At 45.5% G+C, this 23,518-nt stretch overlaps 1 protein-coding gene across 6 annotated transcripts in view; it reads left to right on the top strand.

Annotated features, from left to right (window-relative positions):
* MYPN (myopalladin) overlaps positions 1-23,518 on the top strand; it is a 519,866-nt gene that overhangs the window by 472,818 nt on the left and 23,530 nt on the right. For 4 of the 6 annotated variants that reach the window (XM_063961610.1, XM_063961611.1, XM_063961613.1 and 1 more), the window contains 4 exons: positions 1,385-1,429; positions 5,592-5,715; positions 7,235-7,442; positions 19,356-19,521. In XM_063961610.1, the coding sequence (XP_063817680.1) occupies positions 1,385-1,429; positions 5,592-5,715; positions 7,235-7,442; positions 19,356-19,521 (543 nt within the window). The remainder of the gene's footprint in view (positions 1-1,384; positions 1,430-5,591; positions 5,716-7,234; positions 7,443-19,355; positions 19,522-23,518) is intronic. The other 2 variants (XM_063961608.1, XM_063961609.1) reach the window with 2 other exon arrangements.

Genomic DNA, 23,518 nt, shown 5'->3' with positions numbered 1-23,518 from the left:
GCACGCGGTCTTCCCGCTTTTTTTATACTGGCTGAGGAATCTGGTGCTTAAAATGGAGAAAACCGTTTTTAGGCTGTTGTGCCAGTATGGGTATGTGTACAGTGTACGGGGACGCAGTTGTGCACTGTGTCCGCAGACGCATTTTGCCCCGTGTAGAAGCCGTGCGTCTCCGTACCCTCATACCGCCATAATGGTCAGCGCCCCGCTAGCCTGCCGGCCCAGTACTCACCACTCTTCATTCTTCTTGCTCTGTTAGGGGTGGCAGCGTGCTGCGGGACTGTACGCTTGCCGTGATGGGCTTGCGAATGGGTCCCTCAGGAGCTCAGTGTCCTGTCAGCAAGGAACGAGACCATTAACCCTTCAAGAGGTTGGGCCGTTCCCCCCCCCTAAGTACCGCGAAGCAGACAGGCTGGTGCCAACAAGCCCTGCCTGAAAATAACAAACATAGAGTCTGGTAGGAGGGGCATAGAGGGAGGAGCCAACCCACACTATCAAATCCTTAAAGTGCCCATGGCTTTTAGTGGACCCGTCTATACCCCATGGTACTAAATGGACCCCAGTATCCTCTAGGACGGAAGAGAAATCCAAAATATTAACTTATTTGATCATTTGTTTTCATATTGGAAAGCAATAAAGTAACTTTTCCATTGTTTTTTTCTTATTTGAAACATGCCCCCTTCCGCTTTGGGCCACTGGAAGTTTCACTGGTAACTTTGTAAACTAGTCATCTGTCCATCGCCAGATTTAGGAAGCTAGAAATTACTGGTTCAAATGAGTCATAAACAGTAAAACATCATCACAGTTAGTAAAGAAATTATACCTGCAATGTTTATGTAGGTTTTTTTTTATTATTCTGGGTATTTGCAATGACGAAAGAGAGTATGAGAAATACAATAGGATTAGAGATGATGATTTATAGGCATGCTAAGGGACTACTACCAATGTACATGACTCACAGGGTTCGTGTAGAGTTGGACATACTTCTGTCTCTGAATAAAATACATACCAAAACTAAAGTGTGCATACTGTACATCTGCGCCTACACTTCTGCCTTATATTACTCTTTACACACCTTTTGCTTGGAGAACAGAACAGAGGAGAGAAGGGGTGGACTAAGTGCAGGCCGAGTATAATAAGAGCACATTCATGTAATAGATACTCATGGCCATCATTAATTCATAAAACATAATTGACACTTCTTTTTGAACTCACGCGGGAAAGAAAATTCCCATTGGGCTTTTTAATTAAGTGAAACAATGGGAAAAAAAGATAGATTTGCCTGTATTTTATTAAACTTTTTATATGGAACATACAATTTCGCATTTATTAATAACTGTGAAGATTTCTGTCAGCTTACTTACCATTTCCGTTTGGACTACTGCAGGAAAGAAGATTCCCACTGGATTGGCGTTAAACGGCAGATGTGGGGGTGTTTGTATTTTATTACTCTTTATATGGAAAATGCGACTTTTGCATTTATTGATAACTCTTTCATGACACTATTGTCTCTTGTCCATTCACTTCATTACATTATTTTATGGGGTGCACATAGGGTAATGTGAATTTCACATTTACTACTAACACTGTACATTGTGTCTAAGCTATTGTGCTGGGAACGTATAACTCATGACATAAACCTGGCACTCTGCTAGTGATGTACAACTTGGCGCATCGTGACCTGTGTCTGATTGCAAAAATACGCTTCTTGTTTCTTGCATCGTTTCCTGGGTGTGGTCGGGCACAAATATGTACAACTCTACATGAGCCCCATAATGAGCACACAGACACAGGGTCTAATTTAGGAAGTATGCAATACAAAAATCTCCTTGGTGGTACTGTGCGCAAGGTGAGCCTAGATTTTCCAGGCCTTACGCATCATCTCTCAGCTAGCGGAGATTGCTCTTGTCCGTCCTATACATTTGGCACCTTCTAGCCAAAGACACATTTTACTCAACACAGAAAGCATCAAACACAAAAGTGCCACATGTAATAATTGCAGTCCTGGGGGTATATTTACAAAGATTCGTGTTTTTGCCGTTTTTATAGGTGTTTGTACTCGAATGGTATCGGGTGCATTTTACTGCAACTTTTTGAATTCTGATACGATCATTCACTAAGCTGCCGATTTTTCCAAATTCGTATTTTCCGATGTCGATGTGATTCGTAATGTCAGGCAGTGTTTTACGGGAGTGATGAGTAAAACACTGCCTGACAAAACACAAGGAATCCCAGCCGGATCTGTGAGATCCGTGCAGGGCTTCATTGTGTACCTTAAGAAGGTGTTTAAAGTGTTAAAAAAATCTGAAAAAAATTGCGTGGGGTCCCCCCTCCTAAGCACAGCCAGCCTCGGGCTCTTTGAGCCGGTCCTGGTTGACAAAATATGGGGGGGGAAATTACAGGGGTTCCCCCATATTTCATCAACCAGCACCGGGCTCTGCACCTGGTCCTGGTTCAAAAAATACGGGGGACAAAAAGCGTAGGGGTCCCCCGTATTTCTTAAACCAGCACCGGGCTCCACTAGCCAGGTACATAATGCCACACCTGGGGGACACTTTTATTGTGGTCCCGGCGGACCTGGCATTACATACCCAACTAGTCACCCCTGGCCGGGGTACCCTGGAGGAGTGGGAACCCCTTAAATCAAGGGGTCCCCCCCCCTCCAGCCACCCAAGGGCCAGGGGTGAAACCCGAGGCTGTCCCCCCCCCATCCAAGGGCGGCGGATGGGGTGCTGATAGCCTTGTGTAAAAAATGAGAATATTGTTTTTAGTAGCAGTACTACAAGTCCCAGCAAGCCTCCCCGCAAGCTGGTACTTGGAGAACCACAAGTACCAGCATACGGTGGAAAACCGGGCCCGCTGGTACCTGTAGAACTACTACTAAAACAATACCCAACAAAAAACAGGACACACACACCGTGACAGTATACGTTTATTACATACATGCACACCTCCAAACATACATACTTACCTATGTTCACACGAGGCTCGGTTCTCTTCTCCATGAAGAATCCTCGGAGTACCTGTGAAAAAAATTATACTCACATAATCCAGTGTTGCTTGTCTTCTTTGTATAATCCACATACTTGGCAAAACAAAAAAACGGAAACCCGACCACGCACTGAAAGGGGTCCCATGTTTACACATGGGACCCCTTTCCCCGACTGCCAGGACCCCCCCTGACTCCTGTCAAAGAGGATCCCTTCAGCCAATCAGGGAGCGCCACGTCGTGGCACTCTCCTGATTGGCTGTGTGCTCCTGTAGTGTCTGTGAGGCTGCACACGGCAGAGATACAATGTAGGGCCTATGTGCTCCATTGTATCCAATGGTGGGAACTTTGCGGTCAGCGGTGAGGTTACTTTCGGTCAACCACTGACCGCAAAGTTCCCACCATTGGATACAACGGAGCGCATAGGCGCTACATTGTATCTCTGCCGTGTGCAGCCTCACAGACACTACAGGAGCACACAGCCAATCAGGAGAGTGCCACGACGTGGCGCTCCCTGATTGGCTGAAGGGACCCTCTTTGACAGGAGTCAGGGGGGGTCCTGGCAGTCGGGGAAAGGGGTCCCATGTGTAAACATGGGACCCCTTTCAGTGCGTGGTCGGGTTTCCGTTTTTTTGTTTTGCCAAGTACGTGGATTATACAAAGAAGACAAGCAACACTGGATTATGTGAGTATAATTTTTTTCACAGGTACCCTGAGGATTCTACATGGAGAAGAGGACCGAGCCTCGTGTGAACATAGGTAAGTATGTATGTTTGGAGGTGTGCATGTATGTAATAAACTTATACTGTCACGGTGTGTGTGTCCTGTTTTTTGTTGGGTATTGTTTTAGTAGTAGTACTACAGGTACCAGCGGGCCCGGTTTTCCACCGCATGCTGGTACTTGTGGTTCTCCAAGTACCAGCTTACAGGGGAGGCTTGCTGGGACTTGTAGTACTGCTACTAAAAACAATATTCTCATTTTTTACACAAGGCTATCAGCCCCCCATCCGCCGCCCTTGGATGGAGGGGACAGCCTCGGGCTTCACCCCTGGCCCTTGGGTGGCTGGAGGGGGGGACCCCTTGATTTAAGGGGTTCCCACTCCTCCAGGGTACCCCGGCCAGGGGTGACTAGTTGGGTATGTAATGCCAGGGCCGCCGGGACCACAATAAAAGTGTCCCCCGGCTGTGGCATTATGTACCTGGCTAGTGGAACCGGTGCTGGTTTAAGAAATACGGGGGACCCCTACGCTTTTTGTCCCCCGTATTTTTGGAACCAGGACCAGGCGCAGAGCCCGGTGCTGGTTGATGAAATATGGAGGAACCCCTGTCATTTCCCCCCCCCATATTTTGTCAACCAGGACCAGCTCAAAGAGCCTGAGGCTGGTTATGCTTAGGAGGGGGGACCCCACGCATTTTGTTTTCCTGTTTTTACACTAAACACACCCTTTCCCATAGATAACCATGCACAGATCTCACTGATCCGTGCATGGTTATCCAAACTTGACTGGAAAAAGCAGGTCTATTTTTTTGCTGCTTTTTTTAACGATTCGCAAAAAAATAGACCCGCTCTTGAGCACTCAGAGACTAACACCCAAATACGAATGAATAGTGAATACCCGTATGAAATAACAGCCGCGTTTGACCGATGGTCTATTCATTCGTATTTCAGAACTTTGCCGTTAAATCCATTACGAATAGATCAGACACTGCCGAGATTTGTGCTTAGTGAATTCCCGGATTGGGACTTTGAAAAAAAAAAAAAAAATCGGACAAACTCGATTTTTTAGTAAATATTGGCCCTGGTTTTCCCAATTGTGGTTAAACTGAGCAGCAATTTAGGAAAATAGTGATTTGATTAAATGGAAAGGGTGGTTATAATGTGGCAGCAGGTAAGAATTATGTGGTGGCAGTAACACGTCTGTGCTCAGCACACCATTAAGGCACACAGGCGCAAGCCCAAGGCTTTTCCCATCATACTTTAAGTGAGGTCCCATTCTATACTATGGGGGTCATTCCGAGTTGATCGTAGCTGTGCTACGTTTAGCACAGCTACGATCATTAACTCAGACATGCGGGGGGACGCCCAGCACAGGCGATGCCTTTGTATTTGAGGAGTAACTTCCGGCCAGCGCAGCTCCTGCGGCTGGCCGGGAGTTGCTCGTCGCTCCCGCTGGCCGCAACGGTCCGGCCACGCCTGCATTGGCCGGACCGCTTCCCCTAAACGGCGGCTTAACACCGCCGTTCAGCCCCCTCTCGCCTAGCGACCGCCTCTGTTTCAGAAGCGATCGCTAGGTAACAAAAGCTGCCATTGCAGCACTGGCACATGCGCAGTTCCGACCCGATAGCTGCACTGCGACAAACTGCAGCGAGCGATTGGGTCGGAATGACCCCCTATATCCTGGCCAATCATTGCACGGCCTGATCATCCTGTGCACTTTGCTGTCTTATACATAGTCCATGCCATAGCCCTCTGGTGATCTGTAGTGATAATGAGGTCTCCTGTACTTCTGACATTTATCTTCATACAGCATGAATCAAATGCATGTATACAGTAGTCATGTTATCTATTCCACTGATAATAAATTCATCCCTCTCTATTTGCCAGAGTGAGGCCACGGCTGGCGGAAGTAGAGAGTGAAGTACAGGAAAGATTCTTCCGGCCGTACTTTCTTCAAGCGCCTGGAGATATGGTGGCACATGAAGGGCGCCTGTGCAGACTAGACTGTAAGGTATGATAGCAGGTGGAATAGTACTGTATAACAGTAGTCTGTAGTATTTGACTAGGTTGTTGAAACTGTAGACATTAACCAACGGGTTAGAAGATAATTTTATAGGAACAGAAAATCCAATAAAAAGGATTTTTGTTATTAAATTGAACTACTGTAAATGGTAGTAAGTTAAATACTGTACATAAGTGGGATTAGTGGGAATGGGGGCTAAAACTGGCTTAAGCATTTCTCTGCATCCAAAAGAAAATGTGGTAGCTCTCATACTGTCATTGTTATTATTAAACTCTGAGCTGTAAGTAGTCCTGTGATACTGCCATCGCTAGGATTTAGGATGGATTATAAGGCTACACGGAGGTCTTGTTGGATTGTGGAAAAGGGTGAACCTCCCAGACCTTCTGATTCTCATTGAAATACTATAGTTTCTAATTTCTGACAACATGCATTTTATTGGATGGCTTCTGTGAACATATAAGTGTAACAGCATTCAGGATCTAGTAAAGAGGGGACAGGTGGGATGGGGGAGTGCTGTGTAGTTACTTCTTGAGAAAAAAGGGGGTGTATATTGGTAGTGATGCTGGGGAAGAAACAACTAGACCAGGCCTGGCCAACCTGTGGCTCTCCAGATGTTGTAAAACTACACATCCCAGCATGCCCTGCCAGAGTTTTAGCATTCCCTAATAGAAAAACTGTGGCAAAGCATGATGAGATTTGTAGTTTTACAACTGCTGGAGAGCCACAGGTTAGCCAGGCCTGAACTAGACTGTGAGAGGGACTGTAGGCCTAATTCAGACCTGATCGTAGCAGCAATTTTGTTAGCAGATGGGCAAAACCATGTGCAATGCAAGGGGGGCAGATATAACATTTGCAGAAAGAGTTAGATTTGGGTGGGTTATTTTGTTTCTGTGCAGGGTAAATACTGTCTGCTTTATTTTTACACTGCAATTTAGATTTCAGTTTGAACACACCCCACCCAAATCTAACTCTGTCTGCACATGTTATATCTCCCCCCCCCCCCCCCCCTCCTGCAGTGCACATGGTTTTGCTCAACTGCTAACAAAATTGCGGCTACGATCAGGTCTGAATTACCCCCTGTATGTGAAGGGTGAAGCAGAGGGCACAGTGAAGGATGACACCGATGGGGAAAGAACAAAGTTGTCGTCTGTGAGGAAGATATGGGATGCAGTAGTGGCAAAATGAAGTGGCCATGATGAGTTTGAGAAAGCAGGAGGTCATATAGGCGGAAATGGCAGAGATACAATTGCACACAGGGTATAGAAAAGGTGTTGAAAGGTCAGGGAGGATATAAATGAATAAGGGGGTTTCTCTTTCATCTAGCAGAAAATAAGATGATATTGTTAAAGTAATCAGAATAAAGGGTTGGGTTAAGCAAGTTGAACAATACACATGTAATGCTTAGCATGACATATGACGAAGCAAAACATATATTGTATATTGAAGTTACGTTCAATTTTATTTCATTTATGTATGTCACATATTCCTTAATTACTTGTACTACCAGGTGAGTGGTCTGCCAACACCAGACATCATGTGGCTTCTCAATGGAAAACCCGTTACTCCAGATCTCACCCACAAAATGCTGATCAGGGAGAATGGAATTCACTCGCTCCTGATTGACCCTCTCTCTCAAGCTGACGCTGGGACCTACACTTGCATTGCTATGAATAAGACAGGGCAAAATTCATTCAGCCTGGAGCTCAGTGTTATGGGTAAGTATAATTGTCATGTGATGTAGATAGTGTTTGGTACATAGGAAGTGAGGTTCCCCTGTGTACCTCCCCTGGAATCCTTGTTGATGTCACCATCTGGAGTTCTGCAGCTGAGAAGGAGTTCCGGCATTCTGAAAGAGTCACCTATGCTAATGTATTTCATGCAAGCACGTCCTGATGCTATTACAAGATAGCAAACTTTAAAAAAAAAAAAAAAACTCCCCACAAGGAATATAAATATAAAAAAACTTAAAAGCATACATAAAGAAAAAACAAAAACACACACATTATCTATATATAGCATAACATTCAGTAAGTATAATCTGTAACAAAGCAAACATTACGTATGTGACCCTGCTATGAGAGTAAATGCTGCAATATGCCATTGGCGCAGGGTTGCACTGACTGTACTAAAATCAAGGATAGTTCTATTTCCCCTTTATTTGCTCATTTTTCTCTGTAATATACACAGTTTTTTAAGAAAAAAAAAATGATTTTAGTGCCAGAAGGAATTACAGTTTTCCAGGAAAGAAAAAAAAAACATTATTGCTGGTGAAAGGGACGTACAGAGGAGATGGGAAAAATGTTCTAGTAATATTGGGCAAAACATGTGTCGGCCTAAAGGGGTTAAACTATGTTATATTCTATACATGTTACAATATTAAAATTGGCTAAATCATTGCTAGGTTATTATGAGAACATAAGAAAAACACATGGATGCCACTTAATGAAGTACGTTGATAATTAGTAGTAGGGAGTGGGGACAGACCACCCTGCCCTCACTTGGTTACCACAATTTACCAGGGAGTAATTGTTTTATTGGATAACGTTACAGAGGTAACTGTCATTGTCTCAGTAGTGGGCCCAAAAATTGGGGATTTTGAATTTTGGATAAGGGATACTCAATATATATATTGTAACGCTGTAAGGGAAAAAAAAAAAACTGTGTTCCCTAATGCACACCGAGTGAATAATATTACTATATAATAATGGTCAGATAATACGGAGATCTTAGTTGCGTATATCTGCAGATATAGGGTTAAGCCCCCAGGCCGATCGACAAGGCTTCTCCGTCACTGGGGGTCCCTAATACTAGGTATGGGCCTGGGGTGCAGGACCCCACAATGTCGGCACAGGTCGGCCACCCCAGGTCAGCACACAGGTGAAAATTAATAGGGGTTAATAAGAAGCACAGAAGTGCTATGTGAGTGGTGTGATTAAAATAATATATACAAAGTGATAGGAAAAATAATAAGTGTTAATAAAGTGTTAGGGTGTGCCGACCTGCAGCAGCCCACCCATACCGACACAGGGGCCACTGCACCCCACACCCACCCCATAAATAATTACATATATATATATCTGGGTTAAATTCCCAGTGTAAGGCCACATGGTAATGGCACCTACAGCATCTGAGAGCCAGCTTACCTGGGGATACCCCTGGCTTCCCCTATGGCACTACTAGAGTCAGCAATCCCTCCTAATGCTGACCCATTTGTGCCTCTCTATATACAATACACAAGGTGGAAAGCTGCTCAATCAGATTGTAATGTCACTCAGGTGCTAAAAGGGGAGGGGTAATTCTGTGTAGGAAAAAAAAAACTGTGTTCCCTAATGCACACCGAGTGAATAATATTACTATATAATAATGGTCAGATAATACGCTGTAAGGGAACAAGGTGCCGTTTCCTGGGGTAAATGGCACCAAGCGGCAGCTGAGGAATCACACAAGTCCAGTGTGTGGTGCAACTGGCCACGCCAGTTTTATTAAGCAGAAAATAAAACAAACATCAAAAGAAGATACCTTGCCTGTCCGGCACTAACTAAACAGAGGACGTTCCAAACTATCACTAAACAAAAACACAGAGTTCTCCAGTAAACCGTGTATGGCTCACTTGCATAAAGAAGCGTGTTTCTCTCTTCAGAGATCCTCCAGTCTCCACAGGCAGTCTGCCCACACTAATCAGACTAGCAGCTCTAAAAGGCTCTTGCACAGCAGAAAGCCCTGATTAGCCCTCTGTGAGGCCAAAGACCCGAACTGGGCCCAATGTCTGGAATTTGCCCTATATCTCTTTCAGGGCCCTTATCCAGCTTTTCCAATAAACTGAAAAGGTTCTGACAAAACAAAACATTTTTCTAGAAGTTTCCATTTTTCTAATACATGTAAGACAAGAACATTGGACAAACATACCTGCCCTCAAACACTATTCCAGTGTTCTTGTCACATATCCCCCTCCCCTGTTTCGACCTAGGGTCCGGAACACTTGTAGCCCCCAAACAGAAGATGCGGGACAATGCATCTGCGTTGGCCAACTGTATACCCGGTCTATGTTCAACAGTAAACTTAAAATCCTGCAATGCTAGAAACCATCTAGTTACACGAGCATTCTGACCTCTATTTACATACATCCATTTTAAAGGGGCGTGATCTGTCACTAGTCTGAATTGTCTACCCAAGAGGTAATATCTCAAGGTATCTAGTGCCCACTTAATGGCCAAAGCCTCCTTTTCCACAATGGCATACCTTTTTTCATGCTCATTGAGTTTCCTACTCAAATAAATTATAGGGTGTTCGTCCCCATCTCTGGTTTGGGACAGCACAGCCCCTATCCCTACCTCTGCAACATCTGTCTGTACAACAAATTCTTTTGAAAAAGCTGGTGTTATCAATACCGATTGTGAACACAAAGCCACTTTTAATGTTTGGAACGCTTTTTCTGCATCAGGGTTCCATTTCACCATATTTGACTGCTTCCCTTTGGTAAGGTCTGACAACGGCACTGCTGTGGTCGCAAAATTGGGAATAAACCATCTATAGTACCCAGTTATTCCCAAAAAAGCCCTTACCTGTTTTTTATTCACTGGACGAGGCCAGTTTTGAATAGCATCAATTTTATTCAATTGGGGCCTAATCAGACCTCTGCCTATGGTGAAGCCCAAGTATTTGACCTCCTCCATTGTGAGGTAGCACTTCTTTGGGTTAGCAGTTAACCCTGCCTCTCTGATTGAGTCCACTACTGCTTGTACTTTAACCAAATGGGACCCCCAGTCTGTACTGTGAATTACCACATCATCCAAATAGGCAGCTGCATCTTTTCTATGGGGCCTCAAAATTTTATCCATCGCCCATTGAAAGGTTGCTGGAGCCCCATGCAACCCAAAGGGTAACATCTTATACTGGTATAGCCCCTCCGGAACCGAAAAGGCGATTTTTTTCTTTTGCGCTATCAGTTAAAGGTATTTGCCAGTAACCTTTGGTCAGGTCCAACGCGGTGAGAAACCTGGCTGTTCCCAGCCTTTCTATAAGCTCATCCACACGGGGCATGGGGTATGCGTCAAATTTGGACACCTCATTTAACTTACGAAAGTCATTACAGAAGCGTATGCTACCGTCTGGCTTCGGGATGAGAACTATGGGACTGGACCACTCACTGTTAGATTCCTCTATGACTCCAAGTTCTAACATGGTTTTAACTTCTTTAGAAACAGCTTCTCGCTGAGCTTCAGGAATCCTATATGGCTTTAAATGGACCCTGACCCCTGGTTCTGTGACAATGTCATGTTTTATTATGGTCGTTTGGCCAGGCAGCTCTGAAAATATCTCCCTATTTTGGATGATAAATTCTTTAACCTGATTGTTCTGATCAGCTGATAATGTCTTTGACACCTTTACTGCGGGAAGCAACCGAGGTGAAAACACCGAAGGGCAAGGCTCCGCTGACAGAGACAACCTATCTTTCCAGGGTTTGATTAAGTTAACATGGTAGATTTGTTCGGGTTTTCTCTTTCCCGGTTGGTATACTTTGTAATTAACCTCATTAACTTTTTCCCTAATCTCAAATGGACCCTGCCATTTAGCTAGGAACTTGCTTTCCACAGTGGGTACCAAAACAAGAACTCTATCTCCGGGAGCAAATTCCCGTATCTTGGCACTCCGGTTATATACTCTCTGTTGAGCACTTTGGGCCTGTTCCATGTGCTCTCTGACAATGGGTACCACAGCTGCAATCCTATCCTGCATTTGTGTTACATGTTCAATAACGCTTCTATAAGGAGTGGGCTGTCCTTCCCACGTCTCTTTGGCAATATCCAACAGCCCTCTGTGGTGTTTACCATACAACAAATCAAATGGAGAAAACCCCGTAGAGGACTGAGGAACTTCTCTGATGGCCATTAACAAGTAGGGCAACAAACAATCCCAGTTTTTCCCATCTCTATCAACAACCTTTTTTAACATACTTTTTAATGTTTTATTAAACCTTCCCTCCAACCCATCAGTTTGGGGATGGTAGATGGACGTCCTGAGGTGAGTGACCTTAAATAATTTGCACAATTCTTTCATGATCTTTGACATAAATGGAGTACCTTGGTCAGTCAAAATTTCTTTTGGTATTCCCACTCTACTAAAAACCTGCACCAGCTCCCTAGCTATCGCCTTGGTTGTGATAGTGCGTAAAGGGACAGCCCCAGGATATCGAGTGGCTTAGTCCATAATTACCAGGATATACTGATGGCCTCGAGCGGACTTTAACAAGGGCGCCACGAGATCCATGGCTATTCTGTCAAACGGGACTTCTATAACAGGCATGGGAACTAGTGGGCTCCTGAAATGGGGTGTAGGGGCATGATACTGGCATTCAGGACAGGAAAAACAATATTCAGACACTTCTTTATAAACCCCTGGCCAAAAGAACCTTTGTAAAACTCTTTCAGTGGTTTTTTCTGCCCCAAATGTCCTGCTGTAACGTGACTATGAGCTAAATCTAGTACCGTTCTCCGATAAGGCTGGGGAATTACCAGCTGTTCCACCAAATCCTCACCCTTTTTTTTTGACAATGTGGTACAAGAGCTCATTACAGATGGCCATGTGGGGATACGTAACCCTGTCACCTGGTACCACAGGTTCCCCATTAACAACCTTAACATTCTTTCTAGCCTTTATCAAGGTAGGATCCTTTAACTGTTCAGACGCAAACAGATCCTTCTTTACCTCCAGGTCAGGCATGCTTTCAGTTCTAACTACTATGTCTCTGTTCCCAGCAAGAGGGTCCTCACTGGACTCCCCATCTGTCACTTCCCCAGCCAAACTAGCAAAAGGCAAATGGTCAGAAAGTTCCGAAGACACACGTACATCCATAAAATCACCGGTATTATCAACTGGCTCTTTACTTCTCACATTTGTTGATAAACGTGATTCCCAGTTTCCAAAAATGAGGAAAATCCCTCCCTATTATGGCCTCATGCACCAAGGTGGAGACCAGTCCTATTTTAACAATTGCTGACCCACAACAAGTTTCTATATTCACTTCAGCAGTGACATAATGTTGGGTATCCCCATGTATGCAAGTTACCCCAATAGGTATTTGCTGGACCTTTAAGGGGTTCACTAACCCAGCTTTCACAAGGGTAACTAAACTTCCTGAATCTAGCAAGGCCTCTACCCGGTTACCCTCTAAGAACACATCACACATTTGTTTTTCCAGCTCAGGTGAAGGTACCATTGTACAGGCTAACCGAGCAAAGAAAGACATTCTGCGACATTCAAAGGCAGCATCACATTGCATGGGTTCTTGCGTGACTGGGCAATTGGCAATAACATGACCTGGCATACCACACCTAAAACATTTAACCACACGATTATCAACCTGTTTGGGCAGCATAGACCGTTCTAGCCCCATTGGCTTGTCTCCAGGGCCAGTGTTTACAGTCTCTCCAGCCTTGCGTTCTCTTAACCGCCCAGCAACGTTTTCCCACTGAACAGTCTTACCAGTTTTTACTGAAGGGCGCTGTCGAGGATCTATGGGTTGCTGGGTGGTCATCAGTAGTTCCTCTGCCGCCAAATACCTCTCTACCATGTCCACTAATTGGTCAGCAGTATCCGGGTTTCCATGGCTCACCCACTTACGCAGGACCACGGGCAAAGATCTCAAATAGCGGTCCATGACGACTCTTTCAACCATCTGGGGACCAGTTAATGTCTCTGGCTGTAACCATTTTTTTGTTAGCTGAATAAGGTCGTGCATCTGGGAGCGAGGAGGCTTCTCCATGGCGTACACCCAACGGTGCACCCGTTGTGCTCGTACTGACAGCGTGACTCCCAGGCGGGTCAGGATCTCAGTCTTTAGTTTATCATAGTCCCGAGCCTCAGCAGGGCTTAAATCAAAGTATGCTTTTTGGGGCTCACCTGACAGAAAAGGTGCCAGCAGACTGGCCCACTGTGCTTTCAGCCAGTTCTCACGCTTGTCCGTCCTTTCAAACGTGGTCAGGTAAGCCTCCACATCATCAGCCTCTGTCATTTTCTGCAGGAAGTGACTGGCCCGTATAGAACTAGAGCTGGTCGGAGCACTGACGGCCACATCTCCAATCCGGGCTGCAAGGATCTGCACCACTTCTGTTAAGGCTTCTCTATCCTGACGCTGTTGCCTGTAAAGTTCGTCAATAGCCACCTGCTGATGTCTCCTATTTTCCTCCATTGCCACCTGTTGCTGTCTGTTGGCCTCCTGCTGTAGTCTCCAATTTTCCTCCATTGCCACCTGCTGCTGTCTCCTATTTTCCTCCATTGCCACCTGCTGCTGTCTGTTGGCCTCCTGCTGAGCCGCTGTAGCTTGCAGCAAGGCTTTGAGCAGTTCCTCCATGTCGACAGATTTTTCAGGCGGCTTTATAGCTGCTTTCACCCAGGACATATATCAAATCCTCAGGGCGAGTCTCAGCAACTTCACACTGGGCTGTATCTGCACAAACCACCGTTTTCCGCAGGCCTCATAAAGCTGCTGCTTTCACTTATGCGCAGAACGGCATGCTCGCATTCTCCACCAAGTTGTAACGCTGTAAGGGAACAAGTGGCCGTTTCCTGGGGTAAATGGCACCAAGCAGCAGCTGAGGAATCACACAAGTCCAGTGTGTGGTGCAACTGGCCACGACCAGTTTTATTAAGCAGAAAATAAAACAAACATCAAAAGAAAATACCTTGCCTGTCCGGCACTAACTAAACAGAGGACGTTCCTAACTATCACTAAACAAAAACACAGAGCTCTCCAGTAAACCTTGTATGGCTCACTTGCATAAAGAAGCGTGTTTCTCTCTTCAGAGATCCTCCAGTCTCCTCAGGCAGTCTGCCCACACTAATCAGGCTAGCAGCCCTAAAAGGCTCTTGCACAGCAGAAAGCCCTGATTAGCCTTCTGTGAGGCCAAAGACCCGAACTGGGCCCAATGTCTGGAACTTGCCCTATCTCTCTTTCAGGGCCCTTATCCAGCTTTTCTAATAAACTGAAAAGGTTCTGACAAAACAAAACATTTTCCTAGAAGTTTCCATTTTTCTAATACATGTAAGACAAGAACCTGGGACAAACATACCTGCCCTCAAACACTATTCCAGTGTTCTTGTCACAATATATATATATATATATATATATATATATATATACATACATACATACAGTATATAGATGCAGAAGTGCGTCGCCACTTGAGGGTGTTGGGAATCAGCTATTTGTGTTAATACTGTATAGCTTAATAATCTGCTGCTTTGAAGGTCCCAATGAGCACAGTGGCCTCCATCATCCGTAAATGGAATAAGTTCGGAACCACCGGGACTCTTTTTAGAGCTGGTCGGCCATCTAAACTGAGTGATCGGGGGGAGAAGGGCCCTAGTCAAGGAGGTGACCAAGAACCCGATGGTCACTCTGTCAGAGCTACAGCATTCCTCTGTGGAGAGAAGAGAACTTTCCAGAAGGACAACCATCTCTGCAGCAATTCACCAATCAGGCTTGTATGGTAGAGTGGCCAGACGGAAGCAACGCCTTAGTAAAAAGCACATGGCAGCCCGTCTGGAGTTTGTCAAAATGCACCTGAAGGACTTTCAGACCATGATAAAATTCTCTTGTCTGATGAGACAAAGATTGAACTCTTTGGCAGGAATGCCCGGCGTCATGCTTGGAGGAAACCAGGCACCGCCCATCACCAGGCCAATACCATCCCTACAGTGAAGCATGGTGGTGGCAGCATCATGCTGTGGGGATGTTTTTAGCGGCAGGAACTGGGAGACCTATCAGGATAGAGGGAAAGATGAATGCAGCAATGTACAGAGACATGGATGAAAAACTGCTCCAGAGCGCTCTTGACCTTAGACTTGAGCGACGGTTCATCTTTCAGCAGGACAACGACCCTAAGCACACAGCCAAGATAGCAAAGGAGTGACTTCAGGACAACTCTGTGATTGTCCTTGAGTGGTCCAGCCAGAGCCCATACTTGAATCCGATTGAACGTCTCTGGATAGATCTGAAAAAATGGCTGTGCACCGACGCTTCCCATCCAACCTGATGGAGTTTGAGAGGTGCTGCAAAGAGGAATGGGCAAAATAAGCCCAAAGATAGGTGTGCCAAGCTTGTGGCATCATATTCAAAAAGACTTAGGCTGTAATTGCTGCCAAAGGTGCATCAACAAAGTATTGAGCAAAGGCTGTGAATACTTATGTACATGTGATTTCTTAGTTTTTTATTTTTAATAAATTTGCAAAAATTGCAAAAAAATACTTTTTTCACATTCTCATTGTGGGGTATTGTGTGTAGAATTTAGAGGGAAAACAATTAATTTATTCCAGTTTGGAATAAGGCTGTAAAATAACAAAATGCGGAAAAAGTGAAGTGCTGTGAATACTTTATATACTTTCACTTATGTGTTAAAAACAGTCCGACACTTTCCTGTATTGATTTAAATGACGAAAAAAAGCATTTTGTTTCCCCCAGCACCCTGAATGACAACAGTAACCAGATTTAAATCCTACACAATATTAGAATTCAGAGATCTTGTTTACGTATATTTGCGCAAATTTATGAATAAGCCCCCAAGCCGCATCAAAGCCTCTCTGTATATTGGGGGTCCCTAGCGCTATATCTAGGTGCAGGGTGCGGCACCCCAAAAATTAGCATAAGCCAGAAAGCCCAGGGCGGCATACCAGTAAAAAACTATAGTGTTAATAAATAGTGTTAGGAAGCCAAAGCTAGATACAGAAAGTAATACAAAAATAATGAGATGTAATTAAAATAAAGAAATAGTGTTAGCGAAAAAATTAGTAAGTGATAAGTGTTAATAGAATGTAAAGGTATGCCACACTAGAGCCATCCAGCCCAGCCAATCCAGGGGCACTGCACCCCACACCTCGATTACTCCAATCTGGGTCTATGATTAAACAGCAAGGGGCCACATGATAATGGCTCCTTACTTAATATATCTAAGCTAAGAGCTACCTACCTCAGAGCAACCCCATGGTGCTCCATATGGCATATCAGGACCTGCACCTCCTCCTAATGCAGGATCCTATCTGCCTCTTACAACAGACATACAGTATATAGTGGTAGATGCTCAATTAGCTTAGTGATATCACTCAGGTGCTTGCAAGGGAGGGATATTTCTAAGGAAGAAAAAAAGCATTTTGTTTCCCCCAGCACCCTGATGGATACCAGTAACCAGATTTAAATCCTACACAATATTAGAATTCAGAGATCTTGGTTACGGGTCTGGGACTCCAGGTCGACAACAAAAAGGTCGACACACCTTAGGTCGACGCCAATTGGTCGTCACACCTTAGGTCGACATGGACAAAAGGTCGACATGGACAAAAGGTTGACAGAAACAAGGTCGACATGGGTTTTCAATGTTTTTTTGGGTGTCGTTTTCTTCGTAGAGTGACCGGGAACCCCAATTAGTGCACCGCGTCCCCTCGCATGGCTCGCTTCGCTCGCCATGCTTCGGGCATGGTGCCTTCACTCGGCACAGATTACCATTCCAATCGTAGTCCACGTGGATCGTTAATTATGAAAAGGTTCCAAAAAAGAAAAAAATTGTGAAAAACTCATGTCGACCTTTTTCCATGTCGACCTTGTTCCTGTCAACCTTTTGTCCATTTCGACCATTTGTCCATGTCGACCTAAGGTGTGTCGACCAATTGGCATCGACCTAAGGTGTGTCGACCTTTTTGTTGTCGACCTGGAGTCCGGATACCCCTTGGTTACATATTTTTGCGCAAATGTATGAATAAGGCCTCAAGCCGCGTCAAGGCCTCTCTGTATATTGGGGGTCCCTAGCGCTATATCTAGGTGCAGTGTGTGGCACCCCAAAAATCAGCAAAAGCCAGAAAGCCCAGGGTAGCATACCAGTAAAAACTATAGTGTTAATAAATAGTGTTAGGAAGCCAAAGCTATATACAGAAGGTAATACAAAAATAATGAGATGTAATTAAAATAAATAAATAGTGTTAGCTAAAAAATTAGTGACAAGTGTTAATAGAATGTAAAGGTATGCCACACTAGAGCCATCCAGACCAGCCAATCCAGGGGCACCGCACCCCACACCTCCATTACTCCAATCTGGGTCTATGAAGCTTTGGCTTCCTAACACTACTTTATTAACACTATAGTTTTTCACTGGTATGCTGCCCTGGGCTTTCTGGCTTATGCTGATTTTTGGGGTGCCGCACCCTGCACCTATATATAGCGCAAGAGTCCCCAAATTTACAGAGAGGCCTTGACGCGGCTTGGATGCTTATTCATACATTTGTGCAAATATATGTAACCAAGATCTCTGAATTCTAATATTGTGTAGGATTTAAATCTGGTTACTGTTATCATTCGGGGTGCTGGGGGAAACAAAATACAATTTTTCTTGCTTAGAAATACCCCTCCCTTGCTGGCACCTGAGTGATATCACTAAGCTAATTGAGCATCTACCACTATATACTTGATTTAAATGACACCCAGTGCCCTTTGTAAGCTGGATGCACTAATAAACAAAGGCTGCGGCACTCAGTGATTTTTTTTAAGAAAAAAAAACTGTATTAAAGCATATTTCTATGCAACAGAAAGCAACATTTCAGGGTCTTAGTGCCCCTTTTTTCAAGGTTAAAAAAAGGGGCTCTAAGGCCCCAAAACGTTGGTTTCTGTTGCATAGAACTATGCTTTCATACAGCTTTTTTTCTACAAAAAAATTCCTGAGTGCCGATGCCTTTGTTTATTATTATATATATATATATATATAGATATATATAGATATAGATAGATAGATAGATAGATATAGATACACACACACACACACACACACACACACACACACACACACACACACACACTCACACATTCTGTATATCTGTAATGTGCAGGCTATAATGATGCTATACTGTATACACCAGTACTGGCATGTCCAAGCATACTAGTGCCCACACATCTCCGGGACAGTTTGGGGGTTGAGAGGGCCAGTAGCCACCAGCAGCTGTCCAGTGAGGTCTGGACTTGGCCTGTGTATATAAAGCAGCTGAGCTGATTATCTGCCTCCTTCTCAACTGCATCATCTGCAGCACCTGCACAGACCCCTGCTCCTCCGGGTCAGCACACTGCTCACCTGATACAGGGTCTCACCCTTTCCTGCCAGACTGATTCACCTTCTGTTTATGTAGCTTATATGTATAGATAAAGATACTATATTTTGACAGGAGATCAGCTCTTGTAGATATTGAGAAAGGGGTGCTATCATTTAATGCTATTTCTCATCTATAGCTCACACTAAACAAGAAACCATGTGTTTACCGCTAGATCTTCCAAGACCTAACTTGCTGGTGGGTTCCAGGGACTACTTCCTGTGATGCAGGTCAGGTTCATATACCTTGCTGCAATTGTCACATTTAAAAATAGAGGATGTATTGCTGGCACTGAGCTCCCCTGCCTCCCTCTCATTTCTTACAGTATATTCCCTATAGTAAATAACATAATGGCCTTTAAGGAACCACAACTATTGTAGGGCATATGGGCTGGGCTAAAAACATATGTGACAGGCATTGCAGGACATTTCTAACAGACATTACATAATTTGGGTACGTTCACAGCTGCTCACTGTTGTTAATATGTATTTTCTTTACTTTTTCAGCAAAGGAGGTGAAGAAACCACCCATATTTTTGGAGAAACTGCAGAACTGTGGTGTGCCAGAGGGCCACCCAGTCAGGTTGGAGAGTCGAGTTGTTGGGATGCCTCCCCCAGTGTTCTACTGGAAGAAAGACAATGAAACCATTCCAGCCCACAGACAAAGGATAAGGTGCTGTACTAATTGTGTTTCTAGTAATGAGGTGCTGCTTTGTGAGGAGAGATGAATACCTCAGCTCAAGTGCCATACTGTAAGGGGTGGCGGTAGGGGGTGGCCATGACACAGTAAATACATTTTCAGCCCTCTCACAGTTCTCTTGCTGTGTGACACTTCCCGCTTTACATGTAAGAGGAGTGTGGTGAAGGTGTTTTGTCATAACATTGGGGAATGTGCTTGTGAGGTTGGAAAATTAGGTACCACCAGGGACGTGCGCTTAGGTAAATGGCTGACGAGGCCAGATTTACACACAATATATGAGCCAAAGGGTTGATGTGGACATTATACACAGGTGCAGCAGTATATACTCGTGGAAATTTGGTGAGTTTTGATCAGAGATGTGCTGAAAAGATAGACAGGTGAAGCACTGCCTCCCCACCATAGACGTTTTACTCCAGAGTTTTGACTATAAAAATGATTACAATAATACAAAGAAGATATTTATAACATATTCTTTGTATTTTTCATATACTTGATACAGTCAATACTCTGGCACAAACGTTACTATTTCAGGCAAGGTTCTGCCTCACCCCACGCATGTAACTGGGTACCACTCAATCATACAGTATGTAAGAGGTGAGTGATTCTCCAGCTGACACCACATGGCTCCTACACCTGAACAGCTAACAGGTACCAGGTAGAAGCAGGGGCGGATCCAGAAGAAAATGATAGGGGGGGCACCATGGAAGGGGCAAGCACATTTGCGTGCGGCTTCGGTGCATGTGAGGTGGCGCTTCTTATACAATGCCCACAGTTGTAGCGCTCATTATGCAATGTCCACTGTACTGGTAGTGCCCCATATATAGACCCCATAGTAGTGGTGCCCCTTATGCAATGCTCGTATAGCCCCCTGTAGTAATGTTGCCTGTAGTAATGCCCCCAGTCATTTAGCGCCCTAGTAGTTATGCCCCCAGTGGCAATGCCCCTGCAGTTATGACCCCAGTAGTTTACCCCCGCCCCCTTTAGTTTAGCCCCTTTAGTTTAGCCTCCCAGTGGTAATGCCCCCAGTAGTTTGCCTGCTTGTAGTTTAGCCACCAGTAGTAATGCCCCCCTGTAGTTTGCCCCATTGTAGTTTAGCCCCTGTAGTTATGCCCCCCTTGTAGTTTAGCCCCCAGTAGTAATGCCCCCAGTAGTTTGGCCCCTGTAGTTATCCCCCAGTAGTTTGGCCCCTGTAGTTATGCCCCCAGTAGTTTGGCCCCCCTGTAGTTTAGCCCCCAAGCAGTAATGCCCCTGTAGTTAAGCCGCCAGTAGTAATGCCCCTGTAGTTACGCCGCCAGTAGTAATGCCCTCCTGTAGTATGCCCCCAGTAGTTAGCCCCTTTGTAGTTGACCCCCAGCAATAATATACCCCAGTAGTTTGCCCCCAGTAGATGCCCCCCAGTAATAATGTCCCCCAGTAGTTTGCCCCCAGTAGATGTCCCCCAGTCAGTGCCGTAACTAGGTAGGTGCGCTGTGTGCCTTGCACACAGCGCAGGATGACCTGGGGCGCAATCAGCCGGCCTCACAATCTACTCTCATGAGCTGTACTGCTAGCTCCGCCTCCCCCCGCCCCAAAGCCGGAGCTAGCAGTACAGCTCATGAAGCCGCGAGTAATGCCCGCCCCCGCCTCCGCGATGATCTCCGCCTCCTCCCCCAGACAAGCCCAGTAGAGCTGGAACGCTCAAGCAGCGGCGGATTGCAGGTATGCTGAGGCTGAGCTCTGATATCTCCATGGTGGCTGTGCTATCCCTCCCCCACCTCCCCCTCAATGCTGGCCTGATTCTTCTATGTACCGCTGCCACACTGGAGCCGCGGCTATTAGAAGTTGCTGGATGCCATAACCCATACGCAGCCAGTGCAGTGAGAGGCTGCCAGCCCGGATATGTGTGATACCGGGCCTCTCACTGCGCTGGCTGCGTATGGGTTATGGCATCCAGCAACTTCTCATAGCCATGGCTCCAGCGAGTATCAGCTGCGGAAATGATGGCCGAGGACCAGCAGCTGTATACCTGCTGCTGACCTCTGCTCGTCCGGACGCAAGCAGGATCCTTGTAAGCGGGAGGGGGACTGGCCGCCATTGCTGGTGGGAGGATGCCCCTCTATTACTACCCTAGCTCTCTCCAACCCCACACTGACACACAGTCCCTATACACACACAGACAGACACACACACTGACAGACACACAGCCCCCTATATACACACTGACACACACTAACGCACAGTCCCTATACACACACTGACACACACACACACACACACACTAACACACAGTCCCTATACACACAGTGACACACTCACACTGACACACAGTCCCTATACACACACTGAGAGACACACACACACTGACACCCAGCCCCCTGCACCCAGCCTCTCACTAGCATCTCACCCACTGCCCCCTATACCCAGCACCACACCCACTGCCCCCTGTACCCTGCACCTCACACTCACTGCCCCCTGTATCCAGCACCACACGCACTGCTCCATTTACCCTGCACCTCCCACACATTGCCCCCCTGTACCCTGCACCAGTGCCGTAACTAGATAGGTGCGCTGCCTGCCGTAACGTGTAAAAGGGGGACTCTGCCTGCCGTAACGTGTAAAAGGTGGATGCTGTCTGCCGTAATGTGTAAAAAGGGGACGCTATCTGCCGTAATGTGTAAAAAAGGGGACGCTGTCTGCCGTAATGTGTAAAAAAGGGGACTCTGTCTGTCGTAATGTGTAAAAAAGGTGACGCTGTCTGCCGTAATGTGTAAAAAGGGGACGCTGTCTGCCATAATGTGTGAAAAGGGGACGCTGTCTGTAGTAATGTGTAAAAAGGGGAATCTGTCCACTGTAATGTGAAAAAGGGGCACTACCTGGTGTAGTGGCGCTACTGTGCGGCGTAATTTGAATAATGGAGACTACTGTGCACCATTGTATGAATTGGTATTATTTTGTGGCCACACCACTTTCCCGTGAAGCCACGCCCCTATATATTTTTGGGCGCGCCTACACTGCCGCCGGTCTACGTTAAGGGGGGGGGGCGCCAATGCCATTTCTTGCACACAGCGCTAAAATGTCTAGTTACGGCACTGCCCCCAGTAATAATGTCCTCCAGTAGTTTACCCCCAGTAGTAATGCCCCCTAGGAGTTTGCCCCCAATAGATGACCTCCCAGTAGTAATGCCCCCAGTAGATGCCCCCAGAAGGCTGTGTACAGGCAAGCTCACATAGATTAACCCCAAGCAAAATTGATTTTTATATCAAAATGTTTAAATAAAATTTAATTCTGACCACTCCAAACAGGATGGGGCCATATTAACCACTTTTCTGATGAATTTTTTCCCACAAAAAAACCCAAACACTCAGAAATTGACGTTTTTAAATGTATTATTTAATAAAGTTTATACTGTATTTTAGAGATGAGCGGATTCGGTTTTACTCGGTTTTACTCGGTTCTCAAAACGGCATCTTATTGGCTATCCAAAACACGTGACATCCGTGAGCCAATAAGATGCCGTTTTGAGAACCGAGTAAAACCGAGTAAAACCGAATCCGCTCATCTCTACTGTATTTTAATATGTTTTATTTTAAAAAGATATATATCTAGGTGGAGTTTTGCATACACCCCCACCTCCCCCCTGTGTCCATAGGCCCACATTATAAAATAACGTCCAATCCACTATTGGGTAATAGACCCCCAGTGGTCTTAAATCCTAATAATAGTACCCTTCAGACTTCTTTAGTAGTAACCCTCCCCCATATTTCTAAACCCCCCCCACCCCCTATTAAAAGCCCCTTTTTTGCATCCCTCTCCTCCTCCTCTTACCCTGCGACAAATGTGTTTTCTTATTCCCCCACCCCCTCTAGTGTCACATTTCTTTATATTACACCGCCCACCCCCCCACTGGTGATAGATTCCCCCTGGGGTTACTCCCACACACCCATGAGCATATACCCCACTCCTCCCATGCATGCACAGCACAGCTTAGCAA

Source organism: Pseudophryne corroboree, chromosome 3 (genome assembly GCF_028390025.1).
Source record: "Pseudophryne corroboree isolate aPseCor3 chromosome 3, aPseCor3.hap2, whole genome shotgun sequence".
NCBI lineage: Eukaryota > Metazoa > Chordata > Amphibia > Anura > Myobatrachidae > Pseudophryne > Pseudophryne corroboree.
This window is presented reverse-complemented; position numbering and strand designations above follow the sequence as displayed.